The sequence below is a fragment of the Aulostomus chinensis genome, chromosome 2 (genome assembly GCF_037954235.1).
Source record: "Aulostomus chinensis isolate RoL2024-O1b breed Wild chromosome 2, RoL_Achi_v1.0, whole genome shotgun sequence".
Taxonomy (NCBI): Eukaryota; Metazoa; Chordata; class Actinopteri; order Syngnathiformes; family Aulostomidae; genus Aulostomus; species Aulostomus chinensis.
The window spans coordinates 12,806,947-12,826,233 of record NC_141321.1 but is presented as its reverse complement, the minus strand read 5'-3'; the positions used below and the strand labels follow the sequence as shown (position 1 = coordinate 12,826,233).

Sequence of the window (19,287 nt, the reverse complement as noted above, 5' to 3'; positions counted from 1 at the left end):
GCAAGGTGTCATGGTCAGAGAGGAGACCAGCGGAGTCCGTTCTCCCTCATAAGAACATTTCTCTATCGCTGCGCTAGCGTGGTATTCTGTTGCTGCAGGTTGTTCAAGTTCAGGAAAACTTACACAGCCTTTGTTGTACAATTTTGTAATATTATGCCACATTCTCTTTGGTAGCTTTTGGAGCTGACTGACAAACAACCCAGGTCAGAGGCAAATTGGTAAATTGGCACTTTGGCACATGAGGAACTGTTCAAAGATGCCTGATGGTGATGAGTTCATCTCAGCGCCAACTGGGACAGCAAGAGTTGTTCCTTCTATAGGTGCATTTGTTGTTGTACCACCAGACCAGCAGCTGTTAACCCTTAACACATTTGGAAAAGTAAAACCAAAGTCACAAAGTCAAAGAAAAAATCTGAAATGTTATTCAAGTTTAATGGATATTCAATCTACATAAATGACCTCATACAGAATCAGGAAGTGACTTTGCAGAAACAGGTTTCTGTGGCAAGCCGTGTCTGGTGTTAGCATTCGAGTACTTCAAATGGCAATTTTCCATTACCTCTGTGAAAGTCTCTGTCTACATCCAACCTCTGGTGATTATCCAGAGAGCCAATCATGTTTACCCCTCTCCTCATTTCTACCTTTTAACTTCCCCATCTCCGTTCCAATTTCTCTTAAAGGTTGGAGTGCGCATGCGCCGTACATGAAGCGTTATCTCTTAGGAGGAAATCCTCTACGTTTGGATTATTTCTGTCACAGGGAACGAAATAAAGCCACCATGACCAGTCAAGCCATAAACTCGTAACGTTTAAAAAGCGACAAGCCAATGATGACAACGACAATCTGGGTGTCTTCCTGCGTCGCCGGTCCTCAGCCTTTCACCGCAGCCGAGGAGCTGCAATGAAGCAACCAGGAAGTGTCCACCCACTGAAGTCCTACCTTCCAGATATGATATCTGTTATGACACTGGGTACCACCCTGGGGAAAGCCATCGGATTCATGACCCTCCTGGTTGTTGTCCTTGCAGCGGTTTTAAAGTACTTCGACGACGCTGATTCAGGGCTCTTCTCCAGGTAAAGAGGAGCGGCGTTATCTTGGGTGAGAAGTGCCGTCCGGACACGTACGACCACCGTTTCACGCCGTCGCCAGCCGGTTTGTCAGTGCGACTATAATTGACGCTTTACTTGTGTTAATGTCTGACAGACGCGAACACTGAAGTCGAACAGAAGCCTTAAGTTTGGGGTCTCCTGGTGTCAACAAAGAGCGAATGACAAACTGAGCTCCCCGAGAAAACCGTCAGTTTAAAGATTATTTTCCTTATTGGTAACGTACTCATCTCGTTTAATTCAACAGTACTGCTTCCTGAATTGTGTGTGTGTGTGTTTTATTGAATTCGTCGTGCAATTTAAGTTGAACTCACGACATAAGAGTGTGTTTTTTGTCACTAAAGGGATGGGGGATGTCACTAAAAAAATTGTCCATATCAGGGCTCAGGGGGAAATGGGCCAAATTCACATCCGGGTCACTGTTTCTTTACAGGTTGACGCGAATGAAGTCTACTAACGCGACATATTTTCATGTATTGTAGAATGCTTGAGATAATTAGGCAGGCAGACTCGGCTGCAAATCCACCTGTTTCTTTACTCCCAGCACTGCGTGCAGCACGATTTTAAAGTTTTTAAGTCCAGTTTTCCATCATAATACAGGGACACAGGATCAAGGGTTAGGAAAATGCAATATGTAACTGAATATTTGTTCTGAGAAGCAAGAAAAAAAAATTCAATCAAGCAGAGGAATGTTTGAGAATCGTGTTAGAATTCCAGGCTATCATGCTCGATGCTAAGCGAGCGCTGGTTTTGTTCTTGCTCACAGCATGGCTGAAGACACGAAGACCCTGGAGGAGAACTTCAGGCAGCAGAATAAAAGCTGTTTCATCCTTGGAGCGTCTGGAGAAACGGGCAAGGTTTTGCTTCAAGAGCTGCTGGAGCGCAACATCTTCTCCAAGATCACGCTCATTGGAAGGAGACAGCTCACCTTTGAGGGCAAAGGCTATGAAAACCTGGTTGGTGCATTTAACTCTGCCTGTTGGTGGTGAGACGTTCGATGATTTACTTCAGGTGATTTTCTGCCTCCAGGTACAAGAGGTCGTGGACTTTGAGAAGCTAGATGACCATGCGGCTGCCTTCCAGGGCCACGACACCGGCTACTGCTGCCTGGGAACGACCAAGGCAATAGCAGGGACTGTGAGTTTAACTCCATAAATACACTTGAGGGCGTGTGATTGATGCAAACCCTGAAGATATTTCAGTGTTTTGTTCTACATCAGTAGACGCTGCCATCATGAATTTAGATGAGCTCGCAGAGGTTGTTGTGAACATTAAACATCATCGCACCAAAACTAGCTAGAAAACTAAGCTCGCTGTGGTGACGTTGAAGTTACACTTTCATGGTCTCGGTTACACTTTCATGGTCTCGGTTACACTTTCATGGTCTCGGTTACACTTTCATGGCCTCAGTTACACTTTCATGGTCTCGGTTACACTTTCATGGTCTCGGTTACACTTTCATGGCCTCGGTTACACTTTCATGGTCTCGGTTACACTTTCATGGTCTCGGTTACACTTTCATGGTCTCGGTTACACTTTCATGGTCTCAGTTATGCCTTGAAAATCATAGCTGACGTTCATGTGTGAAGTTGAGGTCAAACATTTAAGTCTCATGAACTTTTGTTTGCCATAATCCCAAATCCAGCATAAAAATCCCATTTGTCTTTTGGATGAGGGAGGCCACAGCGATGGTGACGTCTGGGTTGGCCTCCCTCTGTAAACTGTTGCCAAGAATCCACTTTCCTAACTTTTACAGCTGATTGCAAAGCAAAGTCTGGACGTTGTTAGTTCACCATGTGAGTGTGTAGCGCTGCCAGTCGAACGCTAACTCATCTCTCTTCCACTCGGTCAGTCACCTCAGGCTGCTTTGCCAGTCATTTCACTGTGGTCTCTTGTGTTACAGGAGGGGTTCATTCGAGTTGATCATGATTACGTTTTAAAATCAGCGGAGCTTGCTAAAGCTGGAGGCTGCTCACAGTTCCACCTGCAGTCCTCAAAAGGAGCTGATAAAAACAGTAACTTCCTCTACCTGAAAGTAAAGGTATTACAGCTTTTATTTTATTGTGCATGCCACATGCCAAGAATTGTGTGTTGTTGTTGTTGTTGTTGTTTTTTAAACAGATTATACCTTTCATGTTTCTCATGAAATCATTACATTGCAGAATTGCTGAAAGTTAAAAATAAATGTTTTCCTCCAGGGACAAGTGGAGGCAGACATCGAGGCCCTGGGTTTTGACAGATATGCCATTTACAGACCTGGGTAAGATGGTTTAAGAAAAAATATACCAAAACACATTAAATGTTCCCCTGAATTATTATGAGTTTGTCTTTTTGTGCAGCTGAACTGCAGCACAGTTTTCATGCTATGAGAGTCAATCCCATTTAACTGTGGTGAGGAGGTCTGGTTTGGCTGCTGAGAGCAAAACAACAAAAACCTCCTTGTCCATTTCTCTCCATGACTGCTTCCCTGATATAAACATCACAAAACCGGCTGCGCACGCGTCCTTTCAGGTTTTTTGGGACTTCTTCCCTTCTGCTAGTTTTCCAGTTGCCCCCATTTAACAGGCTCTTACCACGTGACTCGTGTCCTCCTGTGATTAGATGTTTGTGTGGTTTGACATTTTAGTGAACTTCAACACACAAAAAGTCAAGTTTTTCCACTGTGACTCAGGCGAATAGAAGACGGTAGTGTTTGATTATAGTGTCACGTTCTGAGAATCCAGGTTTTAATGACTGTAATGGGGGGGGGGGGGGGGGGTGGTCAGAGCTCTTTGTTTACATGAAAGCTCGATCCAGATCCCTGATCATGAATACAGTTGTCACCAACAGGGTTTTGCTGGTGGACCGGCAGCAGAGTCGTCCTGGTGAGTGGATGGCCAGGAAGTTCTTCGGTGCCCTCTCTGCAGTGTGCTCCACGTCTATGTCCATCCCCATCCAGGCCGTGGCGAAGGCTATGGTGTCCAACACACTGCTTCAGCCTGAGGAGAAGACCGAGATCCTGGAGAACAAAGCCATCGCTGCCCTGGGAAAGAGTGCAGGGAAATGAGCAAGAGTGAGGTGAGGAACAGGTGCTGCGTCCTGTCATGAGCGTGACCCTGGCTGGAGAACAGTCTACAAGAGGCACAAGTTGTAGTCTTGTATTGTCATTCAGGGAATATTTTACATTTGTTCTGAGAAATATATCATTTTGAAACAATTTGGTAGATACTGAGCAAATAAGCACAGTCAAGGACCATCAAGTATTTCGTTTTAATACCGCAGCTCCTCTGGATGGAGCCCTGCAGTGGCCATCCAGAGACAGAAAACAGGCAAGGGATGAGACCTATTTTGAGGCCACAAGATAGAACTTGTTCCCTCAGTCTGTATTTTCAACAAATTATATCTTGGGAACTTGTTATAGCTTGTTAGATACGGACTTTTTCTCGAAGCTCATGTTTTTCTCTCTTGCCACTACAGGGCTCCGTAGCTCTGGAAATTACTGCTTGGTGAATGTTGGGGTGAGATTGGAGGCGTACTGAAAGCCTCAAAGATTTTACCATTTTTTTTTCCTAATAAAAATGCTCTTATGTACTGTAATTTAACTGGTACACATTTTCTCTTTTTCAGGCTATTTCTGCAGCCATACAAAGACAACATGCTGCTCAGGCTCATCATCACACCTTCAAAAGGACGTTAACAGCACTTCTTTATTTATCTGTAACTTTTGCACTTGTTGAAGATGTAGTTTGAGAGTGCTCTGTGGTGACGGGAATGGGTACACTACATTTCAATGGTAAAAGCAGCCTGTTATTTATCGTGTGAAATGTTGGAACGTAACTATATTCAGATCATTCACTGTCCACCGTTTGTGCTCTTGAACGAGAAGCTGACCTACTGGCCTTCACTGAATGCTTGCTTGTTTTTACATGTTTCATTTTTTTTTTAATAACTATTTAATCTACAGGTATATTTGTATACCTGTAGATTAGAATCCATTAGTTCTAAATAATAACAGGTGGTGATCAATATAATGTGTAGCGTGCACATGTCATAATATGAACGATGCTTTATATTACAGATCATGTTTTTATACACATTAGACGTGTGAGTGGTGGGAGAACTAAGTTGTTCGGTGAAGTCAGACAGCCAGCAGATCTCTACAGAAAACCCCAGCCCAACGGGAACTATTAGGGTGCTAATTTTAGATGCACTTTGAACTGCCTGTTAAAAGTAATTTATCAAGAAGCCTCACTTTTCTCTCCTTGATGTTGTAGCGCCCCCTTGTGACTCAAAGTGTTTCAGTAATTTTGTCAAATGGTCCAACCACGGGTGTCCAAACCGGTCCAGTAAGGGCCGGTGTGGCTGCAGGTCTTCATTCCAACCCAGCAAAAGCAACACCTGATCCAACAAATGAGCTGTGTGGACACAGCTTAGTTGATTTAAGTAGAATCAGGTGTTGCTTTTGCTGGGTTGGAATGAAAACCTGCAGCCACACCGGCCCTTACTGGACCAGTTTGGACACCCCTGGGTCCGACTGACCACAGCGTAGGAATATTCGAAGTTACTCATACGGTTCTTACGTTCATGAAAATCCTGGAAAAGTTTTGGCATTTTAAAAAAATATATAAAGCAAATTAAGTCTGACTCTCAATATTATCATAATCTCATTATTTATTTTACTTGACTATAAAATGGTAAATTCTGTTTCCTGTGTAAACAAATGTGTCAGAGAATCTATGATCATGAAAGTTTGCCCTAAAGTCACAGAAACCATTCGGAAAAATGTGTTTGAAGCAGGACACTTGTTGAAACATCTGTTAAGAACAGCTCTCTCTCTTTCCTCTCTTTCCTCTCTTTCCTCTCTCTCCTCTCTCTCTCTCTCTCTCTCTCTCTCTCTCTCTCTCTCTTTCCTCTCTCTCTCTTCTCTCTCTCTCATATTTATTTTTCCAGGGAGGGCCAGTTAAGAGCAAATTCTCTATTTCATAGATGCCCTGATTACAAGAACATACAAAAAAAAAAGAAACAAAAGTAACAAGACTGCATGGACTCATACAGAAGGTTTTTGAAATGATTGAATGGAATCAAGTTACTCAGTTTTGGCCAGGTATGCAAGCAGCTCCATTTTGTGGGACAGAATATTCAAGGACATACAAGGTTGCCTTTTTTCTTTTTATTTAAAATCTCATGCGTATCAGTGTTGATCATTGGTATTTTACAATTTATGGCTTTGTGGATAATCAGAATGAATCGCTGCATGGCAAACTGACTTCCTGGCACGAATGGAGATGAGCTCGCTTCAGTCAAAGACCTTCAGGGTGTGCACTCTAATTCAGCAACAACTCATGATGCCAAATGTGAGCAGGTCACTTATCCAGTGGCCATTTTGTGAAACACTTTTATTGCATTTTAAGATAAGAATTTCACCTTCTGGTTGTGAGTGCAAAGATAAGCCCTCATGCACGGTGGCGCTGGCTCCTGTTTGATGAGTGGAGACATTTTGACATCATTTAACAGCACAAGCAGAGGTATAAATAATGGAATGAATGATGGCTGACCTCCGTTCAGCCTGCTACTGTGCACAGTCATGCTTGCTAAGGTAGACGTAACACCTGGGATTTGCTACTGTGACAAATCAAGACGGCTGCTGTGAAACAAGGGCCATTAGGCAAAGATGTTCATAAATAAACTGGTATAAACACGATGTATCGAGTATTCGGCAAGAAATCCGTCTTACTTTTAAAATGACGTTTTTTTTTAAAGAAGTTGAATAACAGTCATTTCTTCAATGCCCTTGGTATTATCACCCCCCCCCCACACACACACACACACACACACACACACACATACACACACACACACTCATAAATCTTAGAAGAGGACATTAAATGAGTACCTGGCTATTTTTAACATACTCGCTCCATTTAATGGCGCTCTACAACAGTAAATCCTTCAAAAGTGTCATTTAACTGAAATCCACTTGGAACATAAAAGTAAATGATCTGTGGGCCCAAATATAAATTGTCTCATGTGTACCATTTACTGCACATTTCATCCAACACAGTGGTGGCATCACGTCGCTCACCGGGGGATTTGACCTCTAGTGACCTTGTTTGGTTGCCATCGTCACCATGCGGTTGTTACTCCAGATGAGGAACAGCTGTGTTCATCTGCCACTCACTTCACACAGTTTAAAACCAGGGCCGAGTGACAGTCCCACTGACTGCTGGAGCCTGGTGCTGCTCAGCTATGGGCTCTTCTGATTCTTTGAGGTAAACGCTCCTGTTTTGTTGCTTTTGATTACTTAGACTTAACTGTCTGTAACTTATGTTTTCCTTTACTCTCCAGGCTGTTTGTGCTTTGTTTTTGGCTGCTGATTGAAAATGTAAATTGTGAGAAGTCCCAGAGAGGTATTTCATGACTGAGCTCTAATTTAAACATTTAACATAATTTTAAGCTGTGTTGACTGTTGTGATTTGTACTACTTGTTTTTAGAGGATGTCCAGGCAGGACAGGCCCCACTGGGAGTCTTCATTGACAACAGAGACTATAAAAGATGGCGTGAACCCTCTAGTTTCAGAGGACGTGCAGCTGGCTACAGGAAGCAAAGTGGCAAAACTCATCCTGCTGAACAGCACCCCTCTGCTTCTAAATCACAATTTCCAAGTTATTCTCCTAATACTCCTGAAACACAAGCTAGCAATGTTCTGACAAGCCAAGGCCGCTACTTTGACTCTAGACCAGGACCAAGTTTTCAGGTCTCCAGCACTTTTGGACACAAAACAGTCTCATTTCCTAATGGCAAGAGAACTCGAGGCAGCAGTGCAAATTCAAACATGCAGGCTATCAAGTTTCGTATGAAGACCCGATCTGCTCAGACTGATGCCCGCCCCACCAGACACAGGCATCCCTTCAACAGGAAGATGGACACAGTCATTAAGGGGCATTCTCCTGGCAGCCACGCAGCAGGCAGAGGGAGTGAGCTGTCTTATCAAGCCTGGAGTCCCAGGGCCTACAGCAGTGACATGTCTGAAGGAAAAGGCTACGCCCATGTCCGCCGCCTCAAGCCTGGCTTTGACAAAACTAGACCGCACAATACCACTGCAAAGTATCCAGGAAGCCGTGACTCAACCAAAGTGTCAAGTGACAGGTGGCTAGAACTGAAGTACAACTCCAGAGGAACCTATCATCTCCCACAAGAGAGGGTCCTCATCCAAGGTAAATTCAAGCCATTTCAAAGACTAACTCCCACTAATCTCTCCAGCAACCATCTACCAGACATGGCTCCTCAGGAAGTTAGTGAGACCCTCCTGTTTGAAGCTGTGAATGGAACTGCCCCCCCAACAGTCTCTGGGAATGCTAGTACCGCATCTGCTTCATCCATGCAGACTGAGGGCACGGATACAACACCTCAAGCACCAGGCCATCAGGGCCAGTCTGAGAGTCCAGCAGAAATGGAGCTGAACCCTCCCTCACCAGAGCCTCCTTCAGAGTCACTGGCAGCAGAGCCAAACGGTGAGGGTGAAGCTGTAAGTGCTCCAGAACCTGATCTGCCGACAGACATGCCCTATAATGCTACGAGTATAAATGGCGTAAGCAGGAAGTAGAGAAATGTAATTGTAACAAGACTCTGAATAAAACTGTAAAACCACTCTGCAGTCTTGTCATGAACGGTGCCAGCTTTCAGAAATCCAAGTTTTGAAATGTGTAGGGCTTCACACCAGGAATGAACCCAGTTGACTTGATTAGAGTCCCTACTCCAATTCTGTGCATTACTACAACTTCCCTTCAATTGCATCTACTCAATGGTAGCTGGGTTTTAAGACTAACGCCGGACTTGTCAATTCAGATTACAGTGCATACAAATGGAGTCTCAAGTGCTGTCCTGGATAACTTTGTACTTTAAAGCCATACAGAAATGAAGCGTTAGGGATGAGGACATGACTTTAACCCTGATAGTTGGACTGACTAGCGCTCATCTACTGCAGTCACTTTCTCACTCTCTGACATACCAAAGGAAAATGGTGGTTCATGGATAAAGGATGGCTAAACCTGGACTTAAGATGTGATAGTGGTAGGTCAACATTCTGAGTGGGGACAAACTTGAATCCAGATGGTCAGCACACTTACCTGCAAAGACACTTGGTGAAAGCATGCTGGGGTTGAGACTACTGCCTTGAAAACTGTTCTCTGGCCACCAAACTCTCGCAATCATGAGGTATAAGGACCTGTAGACACAGTATTGAGTGAGACTTGCTGACCAATCAAATGGTTGGAATTTTCAGTGAAAATGTAAATTACTTTCTTAAAGTGGAATTGCCAAATGCTTGGTTCAAAAATGTGCAGATATCTTTTTATACACCTTGTGGTTCTCTGCTCCCCCCCCCCCCTTGTTCTCATTGTTTGCCAGTTGGTTTATCTGCTTTTTTTGCCACCAAATGCACATGACTTTCATCAGTCCAAACAAATGATAAACACGCTGAGACGGAAACCCTGTATAGCTGGATCTAGGGAAATTTGTGCACAAGAAGGCCAAACAATGAACAGAACTTTAACTTCAACGCCATCTTGTGGTCTCCGACTGGAAATGCCACATTCTACTGATCCCGACGTCAAAAACGTCAACCGGAAGTCCATTGAAAACAAGACGACATCATGGCAGAATACACAGATACACGTGAGTGTGGTAAATGGCAAACAAATGAGAAAAAATGTAGGGTAAAAGCACAAGCGCTTACATCAACTTATCACAACCGTTCATATCTAATTTATTGTCTGTCCTGGCGTTAGCCGGTGTATCGACGGTTAGGCTAACAAAGTTAGCTCAGCTTGTCGCTGCTCCATGCAGCTAACTTGACTGGTTTACCTGAACAGATGGTGCAGCAGCTGCCGAGGACATGCCCGAGCTCTCGGATGGTGATGACGACTTCCTTGATGATGAAGAGCAGTGGCAGTGGATGGAGGAGGACAGCCAGCAAGTCTCCTGCTTGTTCTGTGATAGGTGAGGATACTGCTGGTACAGCTGCTGCTTGGTCTCAGTCTGTGTTTTCTTTCAAGTTTAATCTTTAGTTTAACAAATGAAATGTTACGATCTCTTGTTTTAGTGAGTTATGTTCCCTGCTGTAAACTGTTCGAGCAGCATCTCCCACCTGGGGATGGATACGTCTCTCTGCCTCGCCGGAGGGACTGCCCACTCTGAAAGCTGGGGTTAAACTGAATGGGATTATTAATGACATTTCTGGCTCTTAGAATGTAGCCTTGTTCACAGTTTAATTTTAAAAAAGGTTTAAAGTGTTTGATTTTATTTTCCAACATCAAAGTAACTCTGTGTGTGTGTGGGTGGGTGGGTGGGTGGGAGGCTGACTTTTCTCGAAGGACTGATGCAGTCAGAGATATTCTGTGTAAGACAACTGCAGGGTTTCACCTCCTGGTCTGTTGTCAGGCAGGAAATCCTAACTGTTTGTCTTCATTTTCAATCAGAGTCAGTTAAAAAATAGGCCTCCCTTCCTCAAGGCCAGTGGGCTGTTATTTCCAGGGTTTTCATTGTAATGAAAAACCTGGAGCAAAATTCCAGGACTTGAAAACATTAGAAAAATAAATCAAGCTCAATTTTGTGATAAGTACGAGTCTGCTCGTCTGCTTGACAAATACCTGAATAGGAGATTATATGTGTTTTTTGTCAATGCTGATGTACTTTAACATATGTAAACCAGGTAGCGTGTCGTTAAATTTACGCTTGTAAACTTTGATATGATTTCTTGTTTTATTTTTCATGTGGAAGGAAAATGTTCAGAACCATACATTCCTGGAAAAGTCTGGTTATGAACATTTTCCTCCCAGGCCAGGAAATGTCATGACACGACTCGGTAAAAATGTGTATGAAGCTGGTGCTTGAAGAGATGTTTGTGTCTGTTGTTGTGCAGGTCCCTGAGCAGCGTGGCGGCCGCCCTGCAACATTTCACGACTGAGCACCAAGTCAACCTTGTAGATGTGATAAGAAAGCACAGTAAGTGGACACTTACTAGGTGTGTGTATAACTCAGAAACCGTTCGGCATCCAGTTGACCAGACTTTGGTTTTCTCACCAGAATTACATGACTACAGTTACATAAAGATGATCAACTATATACGCTCAACGGTACGTACATTCATCTTTCTGTTGACCTCCAAAATTAAGCTTTACTCTGCAAATTCAAACAGTTTTCTTTATCCTTTGCAGTTTTTCTTCATTTACTTGTTCTTGATTGTTCTTTTGTTTGGTGGTTGTTTTATTTTTCTAAAGGAGGAAACATCTTCTGTGAATTTGTTGATTTTTTTGTTTTTATACTTGGACAAATTGATTTAAAAAAAAACAAAACACCACGGTATTTTCAGAAATGTGACGGCTCTCTCCTGCTGGGCCTTCCAGACGCTCCCTTACCCTGGGAGAGTGAAGACTTCCTGCGGCCGGTGATACAGGATGACCCCCTGTTGCAGACAGGTACAGCAGCACAGAGGCTGGTGACCCACAAACCCAACTTTACCAACTTGCTCAGATTTAGCAGGAAGTTTACAGTGTTTCTGTTTGGTCTCAGCTCAGATTCAGATGAAACAGCTGTAAGGAATCAATCGAGCCTCTTATCAACGAGACAGAAAAATCGGATAAAACCTGGATTTTGTCCACAAATGGAATTTGTTGGACCGATGTCCGACCCTGCAGCAGAGATGGCTCGTTTGCGGCGTTGCCTCCGATTAGCATTGATGAACGCGTTGTCAGTCTTCATCAGGTGCGATGCTATGATGCTTAGGTAACACTTAACAATAAGGGTGCGTTAATAAAAATCAGTCAAAGCGTAATTAATTTTAAATAATGCTTCGTTAACACAAATTATGTCAAGTTATCACGTATTAATGGTGTTAAAGTAAACTGTCAAGTTCCTCACTGTACAGTGCATAGACAAATGAGTATCATGCTTAAGTAATGCTTATTCTTATGTTTAACCAAGCATCAATGCACACTTATCAGGAAGAGTCACCGATTCATTCAACTTCTGAAGCAGTTCCAACATTCTTTGGTCTGTGTTGTGTGAAGCCGTCGCTGCCCTTCATGCTGCTCCCTACTATGCTGTTTGTTTACCCTGTTTACTGGTGCATCTGTGCCATTCAAGCTGACACACTGGGGAAAAAAACCCAGAAAGGCACCACATCTCTGAGGGGAGAGACTGGGCTCAGTCAGTCTTTCTAGTGGCAGACAGGAGTTTAAACTGTGCAGCATGAAAATGGAATAAGTTGATGCTTTTCACGTGTCAGCCACTTTTTGCTTCCGTCAGTGATTTCCCACTTCGACATCATCCAGTGGGAGCAGTCTGTTGCTGGATTAGTGGAGCGCAACGACTGATTTTCCGAGTGTCGCGCACCTCATTCAGGCTCAAACTGTCCTCAGCAGTGCATTTCTCCCTGCAGGATTGCTGGATGATGAAGTAAAAACTCTGGTTTGATTTTTGAAACGCTAGAAACGCTACAAACATGTGAATGTAACATTCCGACTTCACAAAAAGCAACAGGCGGTCTTTCTCCGTGTTTCATCAGTCATTGGGTTGTTTGTCATCTCCTAGGGCCCACCTACCTTGTTCGGGCTAACTTGCTGATGGTTTTGCTTTGACCAGAACTGAAATTGGAGTTGTGAATCCTCCCCATTGTTGAACCAAACAAGCTGCTAATGGTCCTCCTGATTAATCAGTGCTCGGCCCACTTACAAGAGAATGAGGGTCCAAGTTGATAGTTGATTGTAAGTAATTGGACTGAAGATTAGATATTGGCAAGAGATGGAACAGAGAAGAGCTGCCCTGACATGGAGAGGAGAAGCGGCAGCATGATAACTAATTACACAAACATTAACAAGTACCAAGAAGTGAGCCGCTAACATCAGAGGTAATCAGTATTACTGTTTCTAATCCTTATTCTTTTCGCAGTTCGATTCATGGAACATAATGAAATAAAGCACAGAAGCAGTTCAGACAGGCTGCAGTTGAAGTCTTTGTCGGTGTGATTGACACGGGTTTTCCCGCACATTTTCAATCAAACAACCTTTACAACAGCATGATGCAAAGTAGCAAATGAACTACAGGCTAAATGGTTCTACAGAAGTACACTGAAAGTATTAAAGCTCCTTTTATTTTGAGTCACATCACTGTACTGTCTATTCACAAGAAACCACATAAAATGAAATTAAAAAAAAATTATTTGCAATGCCTGTCCATGAGCTTCTCGCATTTATATTTGTTGCTGTCTTTATCTGTAGACCCCGAGGAGCTGTGTGGCAGTGAGGGGTCCAGTCCGTTGGCGTGCCGGTCATCTGTGGAAGAGTCCCATGATGGTGTGTTGCGGAGGGCTCGGGCCGCTGAGGAAAGAGCCCGTCAGTCAGAGGAGGCGCTGGCTCGAGCCATGGAGGATTTGCACAAACTCAAGTCAGTGACCTTTCTGTGTTTTCACACATTTGGAAAGATTGTCATGTGATATTGAAGGAACAGAAAGTCAACACCACGCTTATAACTGAAACAGGTTTTGATCGTTCATGCGTGAATGCCGGTTGTTTGATTTCTTGTTATTACTTTGAACATAGTTCAAGAGTAGAACTGTGTGCACCTCCACTTGCTTTGATGTCCTTCAGTTTCTTGTCGAACTTTGTGTTCTTGAACTGCTCAGTGAATTGGTCTACTTCTGCACTACCCTTCTGCATCCAGCAGGGGGACACAGTTAACACAGTATAGCAGAAACATCACCTCGAGTACCTTGTGAAAGAAGTTCAGAGGAAGGGAAGCGCTTAGAAAGGGAAGGGAAAATTCCACTGCAGCATGGAGGATAAAGTGAGGAGGGGAGGTTGGAAGGAGGGGGGCAATAAGGAAAATCACAGAAAGAGTGAGGTTGGGGGGGTTGGGGTGGGGTAAAAAAGGAGTTAGGAAGATGAATGCCTCCCATCTCCTCCATTTACTGCTACGTCCTGCATGAAGGTTGAGTCTGCTTTCATCCCGTGTCCTAATATATGAGATGTTAAATGCAGCTCTGATGTTCTTCCAGGCTGCTGGCTCAGGGTTTGGTGCTGAATACAGAAACCAGCAGATCTGGTACCCTGGGCGCTGTGGCTGAGCTTCGGGATGACGAGGATGAGGCCTACTTCAGCTCCTACGGCCATTACGGCATCCATGAGGAGATGCTAAAGGTCTGAGCTGTGCCAACACACGCACGCATGCACAAACACACACACACACACATTGGCCGGGCCTACGGGTCTCATCGCTATCCTGCGAGCCCCTCTTGGTGCTGCAGATTCTGCAGAGCAAAGGCAGCAGGTTCATTAGCAGGCGTTGTGGCTGAAAGATTTCGATCTAGCACGCAAATGGAAGGGATCATCTTTATGCACACATTGACACTGAGGACAAGACATTTTCTCCAAAGTGATAAATCAGCAATAAATTCAGAGCTCCCATGTGAGACGCGAGCATTGCCTCTGCTCGGCGGTTGTACAACATGTTGAAATTAATTTTTACACTGCTTAAGCGCTGAAACCTCAAAGTGTCAGCAGGCTGAGGGGGTTTGTGTGGGTGGATGTATGTGTGTTCCACTTACCGCAGTGCTTACACATATTCCTCTCCATCGTCCTGATTGGTGCGAAACACTACTATGTTTTGTGTGTGTGTGTGTGTGTGTGTGTGCGTGCGTGCGTGCGTCAAACGGAAGAGCATCACTGCTGACGCACTATGTGTGTCTGTCTGAGTGTGGGAAATTCTGAAAGGGGGTGTCATTATTTCATCTGACAATGTCCAACTTTTAGTTTGTCACTGGTATTAATCAGCTAGAGTTCAAGGTAGCTAACTAACTCACCTAGAAATTCAATCAGTCATTTAGTCAAGCATGGAGCATTAGGGGGCGTTGCCATGGTACTGTCCCTCCCCTCCATTCTCAGCCCACCAAGCGCTTCTGTCTTCATCACAGCACACTGGCGAGGCAACAACCAAAACCTCCGTCACATCGATCAGCAGAGCAGAGCAGAGTCCTGCACTGCTTCAGACATTTGACCTCAGCCATGTAACCCTCACTCCCATGCATTGAAAAAAATTCAGTGTACGGAACTCCCCAACACACACACACACACACACACACACACACACACACACACACACACACACACCAAATTAAATCTCTTAAAGTTTAATAATTTAAACTGTAATTTAATAATAAATTACCAGCATTTTTTTCATTAATCAACACAAGCTCACTTTTAAAAAACAGGTCTACCAAACAGTTCTAGAAGGAAATATGCGTAATGTTTGGCCATGCCAGAAGGCCCCTCAGCCTGTTTGCCTCTTTACATTCCAGTTTCAAAATGTAATCAGACTCTTTGCAAATTATGTTTTCCTTTTTTAATTTGTGTACCCCTACGTCAGTTTGCGTAATCCTGGAACCACTGACACAGAGAATTCAGCTGAATGACGTAGCTCTGCACTTACAACCCCATAGGATGATCGGCTACATGAACATGCGCTCAGTACGCCACTAGTATTCCTTTTTTTGCTTTTATTCTGTAAAAAGACAATATTCTGACTAAGTGGTTTACATGACTGAGGAAAATGAATATTCCTCTCTAAGAGCCTCATGATTTTGAAAAAACATCAAATAGTGATTATTTTTGACGGATTGGTGATTTGCAATACGAGAGTGAATTTTGAATTTTTACATTCTTATTGTCTTTTTCAGTTGAGAGTATGAAAATCCATGAAAAGGTTTATGTTGTGATTTGGGAGGGGGGTCTGTGTCACACAAGACCGGTCCGCTGCAGCCCCATCATATCTAATTCATAAGCCGTTTTAACACACGAGTAGCCGCGTTAGCTAAGTACTGAGCCTACCTACGATTTGGAGATTGCAGTGGAAACGATTCTGATCACATTGTGAATAATTGTGCAGCCCAACATTCCACAAATAAATCAGTTTACATGTTGCTGTATAAATTATAATGAGCTGGGCTCGTCACAAAGAGTAATGTTGCAGTTACATGGAATCAAACTGGATGTCTTGTATGGAGAAAAACTGAAATAGCACCTGCAATTGCAGTCCAATTGCAAAATATGTTAACTTTTTATATCGTCTGTCATGTTTCACGGGGAAAGAAAAATTGATACTACTTTTGCAGTGTAAGGGAATGACAGAGCTGCATTTAATAGCTAAAGTGGTTTTTTTTTCAGAGTCATAAAATAAATCTGTACTTTTTTTATTCATTATATTTTAAAAAATATTTTAAAGAAACACCACATCACCATGGCAACATATCGTTATGCTTTTTGGGTTTTGCTGAGCTGCCGTTCCATCAGACTGTGCTTTTCTCATGTCGTGCGATGGCTGCCCTCAGACGGCGCCGTCCTTTCCCCGTCTACTGTCTGCGGGATTCCATCTGACTACAACACTTAGTGTTGAACAAAAGGTCCCAGTCATCATTTTCCAATGGGATGTTCAGCATACGTTCTTCTGATGCGCCTTCAGGAATGAGAGAAAGTAATGTTCAGTGTTATTTCAGGAAGTTAGACCAGAGTCGTATCACTTGCTAACAGTTAATGTGGTATCATTAAACAAGACCATTTACCAATCTGGCTGTAAGTGGGCAACCCGCCGTATGTCCAAGGTGGCAGCCTGCTGTAAAACCCAGTCTTGAGATGCAATATTACCAGTTTGCAGTATTCATGTCCCCAGAAGGCTCCTAAACCCTGACATCTCCCTCATGACTTCATTGGAAAATGCATAACTTGAAAAAAGAAAAATCAAAAATCCAGCTAGTTTGTACTGTGTACATCACCCTTACACTGGGACTATTGTTGTATTCTGGCTAACAATGAAACATTTGGTCAATGGAAGTGTAGCGACTGACGTTGGTTATTATTGCGCGTTTGTTGATGACAAATGAAAGAGCTTGTTTGGAAGAAACCTTGGTCACAACAACTGAAAATGTGTTCCAAAAGCCAGGAAATGTCTAAAATGTATGAAGGGAATTTTCTCAATTCCACGCTTTATTGTAATTTTGATACCCCCCCCCCCCCCAAAAAAAAAAACAAAAAAACAACCCAACAACAACAGAGAGATGGTGCTTGGGGTCTGTGAGCAGATTTGATTCGTGACCTGACCACCTCTTGAAGTGTATCTGCCTCCTCCAGTTCTCTTTATCTGATAGAGTTCCTTTTCTAAGATTCATAACACTCTCTTTATTTACCCAAGAATATTTTGGATTGTTAATTGTACTTAATACCTCAATACCTGTCTGCAGGACAAAGTGCGCACAGAGAGTTACCGTGACTTCATGTACAGCAACCCTGAAGTGTTCAGAGACAAGGTGAGCTGACAGACGTGTGTGTGTGTGTGTGTGTGTGTGTGTGTGTGTGTGTGTGTGCGCACGCGCGCATGTGCACCCAGTTTAACGTGTAGCCCAGCCTATCTACAGGAACTGCCATGTGTGTGTTTCAGGAAACACATTAATAAGATGATGGTGTCTGATTTAAAACACACAGCGACTTTATTAGCACCTCCAATGTTGACTGCAGACTGCTGATAACAGGCCACCCCCCCCCCCCCAAAAAAAAACCCCCTCTTCCAACAAAGAGCCCTCTAGTTTCCATTGCCTTTAGTTGCAGGAGGCAGTGGCCCGTATCATGACCATCCATTATATGGGGTGCTGCTGGTTAGTGCTGGGATGACTCTGGGCAGGGAGGCAGGTTGCGTTGATGGGAACGTACATTATCCCTGTCAGGGCGAAGCATTTGGCTGAGAGGGAGGTGTCACCTTCTCCAGGAGGCAGAAGACAGAGAAGAGAGCAGGATATTCTTATTTCACTAGCAGCACAGAGGAGATGTTTATGTTGTGTCAGCAGTGTGCTGGCGACCCTCTGTGAACCCATAAAGACAACAAGACACTTACAGTTGCCTTAAATAGAGACACCTAGGGTTACCTACAGATGAGAGCGTGGGCAGCACAGCACCAAAGATGTAGCGACTCTGGATGTGTTTCCATGGGCGTATTTTGATGCACTTTTTGAAGTATCACTCTATAAAAGGTTTATTGAAACTCCAAATTAAAAATCAAAACAAAAAACAACTTCCTCCAATTTTTCAGGTACGTTTTTATGCTTGCTTGAAATAGACTTCGCCCGTTTCGAAAAAAGGATAAAATGCAAAATGTTTTGCAGCCAGCATCTAACAAGGTATTCACAAACTTTGTCTTTGTCGCCAGACAGCACGCAACATGGCTAATACCCAACTTAAAGTAGTTCCTCTCGACGTCCCTCCTCCTACTGGTCGATGGCTGCACATGAGACGACCGCTTCACTGAATGGCATTTTCTATTTGCTCCAGCTGATGGAACCTAATTCGCCTTTTCCGGTTCCTTTTTTTTTTTTAAGTCCACAGCTTTAAAATGTACCTAACAATATGGAAACTTTTAACTGATGGAAACTGCTAGTTGAGGTGAATGAGTAGTCTCCAACAATGGCGAGAGTTCAAAAGTTTCTTGAGGATTTTGGTCTGGAAGTGGTAGCTGGTCTTATTGTTGAGTAGATGCATTAGTAGTTTGACCACTCCAGGGTCTCCTGCTAACAGCACCTTGAGTGATGGTCCTCCCTTGTAAGCAGCTTTTCATAGAAGCGTCTATAAATGTCCTTTTTCAAGCACAGGGTTGATTTCTTACTGTCTGTCCCTTTCTCACCTTCACCCTCTTTGGTCCTGCAGGTGGTACTAGATGTGGGCTGTGGCACTGGCATACTGTCCATGTTTGCTGCCAGAGCTGGAGCCAAGAAGGTCATAGCTGTCGACCAATCAGAAATCATCTATCAAGCCATGGACATAGTCAGGCAAGTGACCACAGTGCCACAACACCACATAACAAACTATCTTGTCAGGTTATGTGTTTGTGGCAGAACTGGACCAGGCAGCGTCCTTTAGGAAGAGAAGGGTTTAGGTGTGATAACATTGAAAGGGGACTGTTCGTCAATGGCAGCCCCTTAAGAGGTTAGCATTAGCATGTAGCATCAGGTAGCTCAGAACTGGAGATAATTTCTTCCTTCACTTAAGAGCAAATAATGCCACTAAAGGCTTTTCTCAGTGGAAAAGATGTTTTTTGGTCTTCTGTCATCTGACTTTGGTTCCTACACCAGCATAGTTGATCCCGATTGGTTGAAATTGGTGAGTGACC

The 19,287-nt window shown here is 43.6% G+C and overlaps 3 protein-coding genes across 12 annotated transcripts in view; all 3 read left to right on the top strand.

Annotated features, from left to right (window-relative positions):
- The first annotated feature begins 707 nt into the window (after positions 1-707).
- On the top strand, positions 708-5,479 carry htatip2 (HIV-1 Tat interactive protein 2). Of its 8 annotated transcripts, XR_015109303.1 has the most exons (9): positions 708-1,073; positions 1,873-2,062; positions 2,136-2,243; positions 3,010-3,147; positions 3,305-3,366; positions 3,936-3,970; positions 4,045-4,163; positions 4,563-4,603; positions 4,713-5,479. XR_015109303.1 is itself a non-coding variant. In XM_086179523.1 (7 exons), the coding sequence occupies exons 1-6, from the start codon at positions 901-903 to the stop codon at positions 4,150-4,152; spliced, it is 888 nt and encodes a 295-aa protein (XP_086035649.1). In that variant the 5' UTR covers positions 708-900; the 3' UTR covers positions 4,153-4,163; positions 4,713-5,478. The 8 variants fall into 8 exon arrangements, 1 of the variants encoding a protein (XP_086035649.1); XR_015109304.1 differs by lacking the exon at positions 4,563-4,603; XR_015109302.1 differs by having other exon boundaries at positions 3,936-4,163; positions 4,713-5,478.
- Positions 5,480-7,250: 1,771 nt separating this feature from the next.
- Positions 7,251-8,733, top strand: LOC147269101 (uncharacterized). The gene is made up of 3 exons (XM_086179521.1): positions 7,251-7,354; positions 7,431-7,492; positions 7,578-8,733. Exons 1-3 carry the CDS (start codon positions 7,332-7,334, stop codon positions 8,687-8,689), a joined length of 1,197 nt encoding a protein of 398 aa, XP_086035647.1. The 5' UTR covers positions 7,251-7,331; the 3' UTR covers positions 8,690-8,733.
- Positions 8,734-9,623: 890 nt separating this feature from the next.
- prmt3 (protein arginine methyltransferase 3) overlaps positions 9,624-19,287 on the top strand; it is a 99,406-nt gene continuing 89,742 nt past the window's right edge. For all 3 annotated transcript variants that reach the window (XM_086179520.1, XM_086179518.1, XM_086179519.1), the window contains exons 1-9: positions 9,624-9,759; positions 9,957-10,083; positions 11,006-11,088; positions 11,170-11,219; positions 11,456-11,561; positions 13,362-13,527; positions 14,138-14,279; positions 17,372-17,437; positions 18,825-18,946. In XM_086179520.1, coding sequence (XP_086035646.1) covers positions 9,738-9,759; positions 9,957-10,083; positions 11,006-11,088; positions 11,170-11,219; positions 11,456-11,561; positions 13,362-13,527; positions 14,138-14,279; positions 17,372-17,437; positions 18,825-18,946 — 884 coding nt within the window. In that variant the 5' untranslated portion in view covers positions 9,624-9,737. The remainder of the gene's footprint in view (positions 9,760-9,956; positions 10,084-11,005; positions 11,089-11,169; positions 11,220-11,455; positions 11,562-13,361; positions 13,528-14,137; positions 14,280-17,371; positions 17,438-18,824; positions 18,947-19,287) is intronic.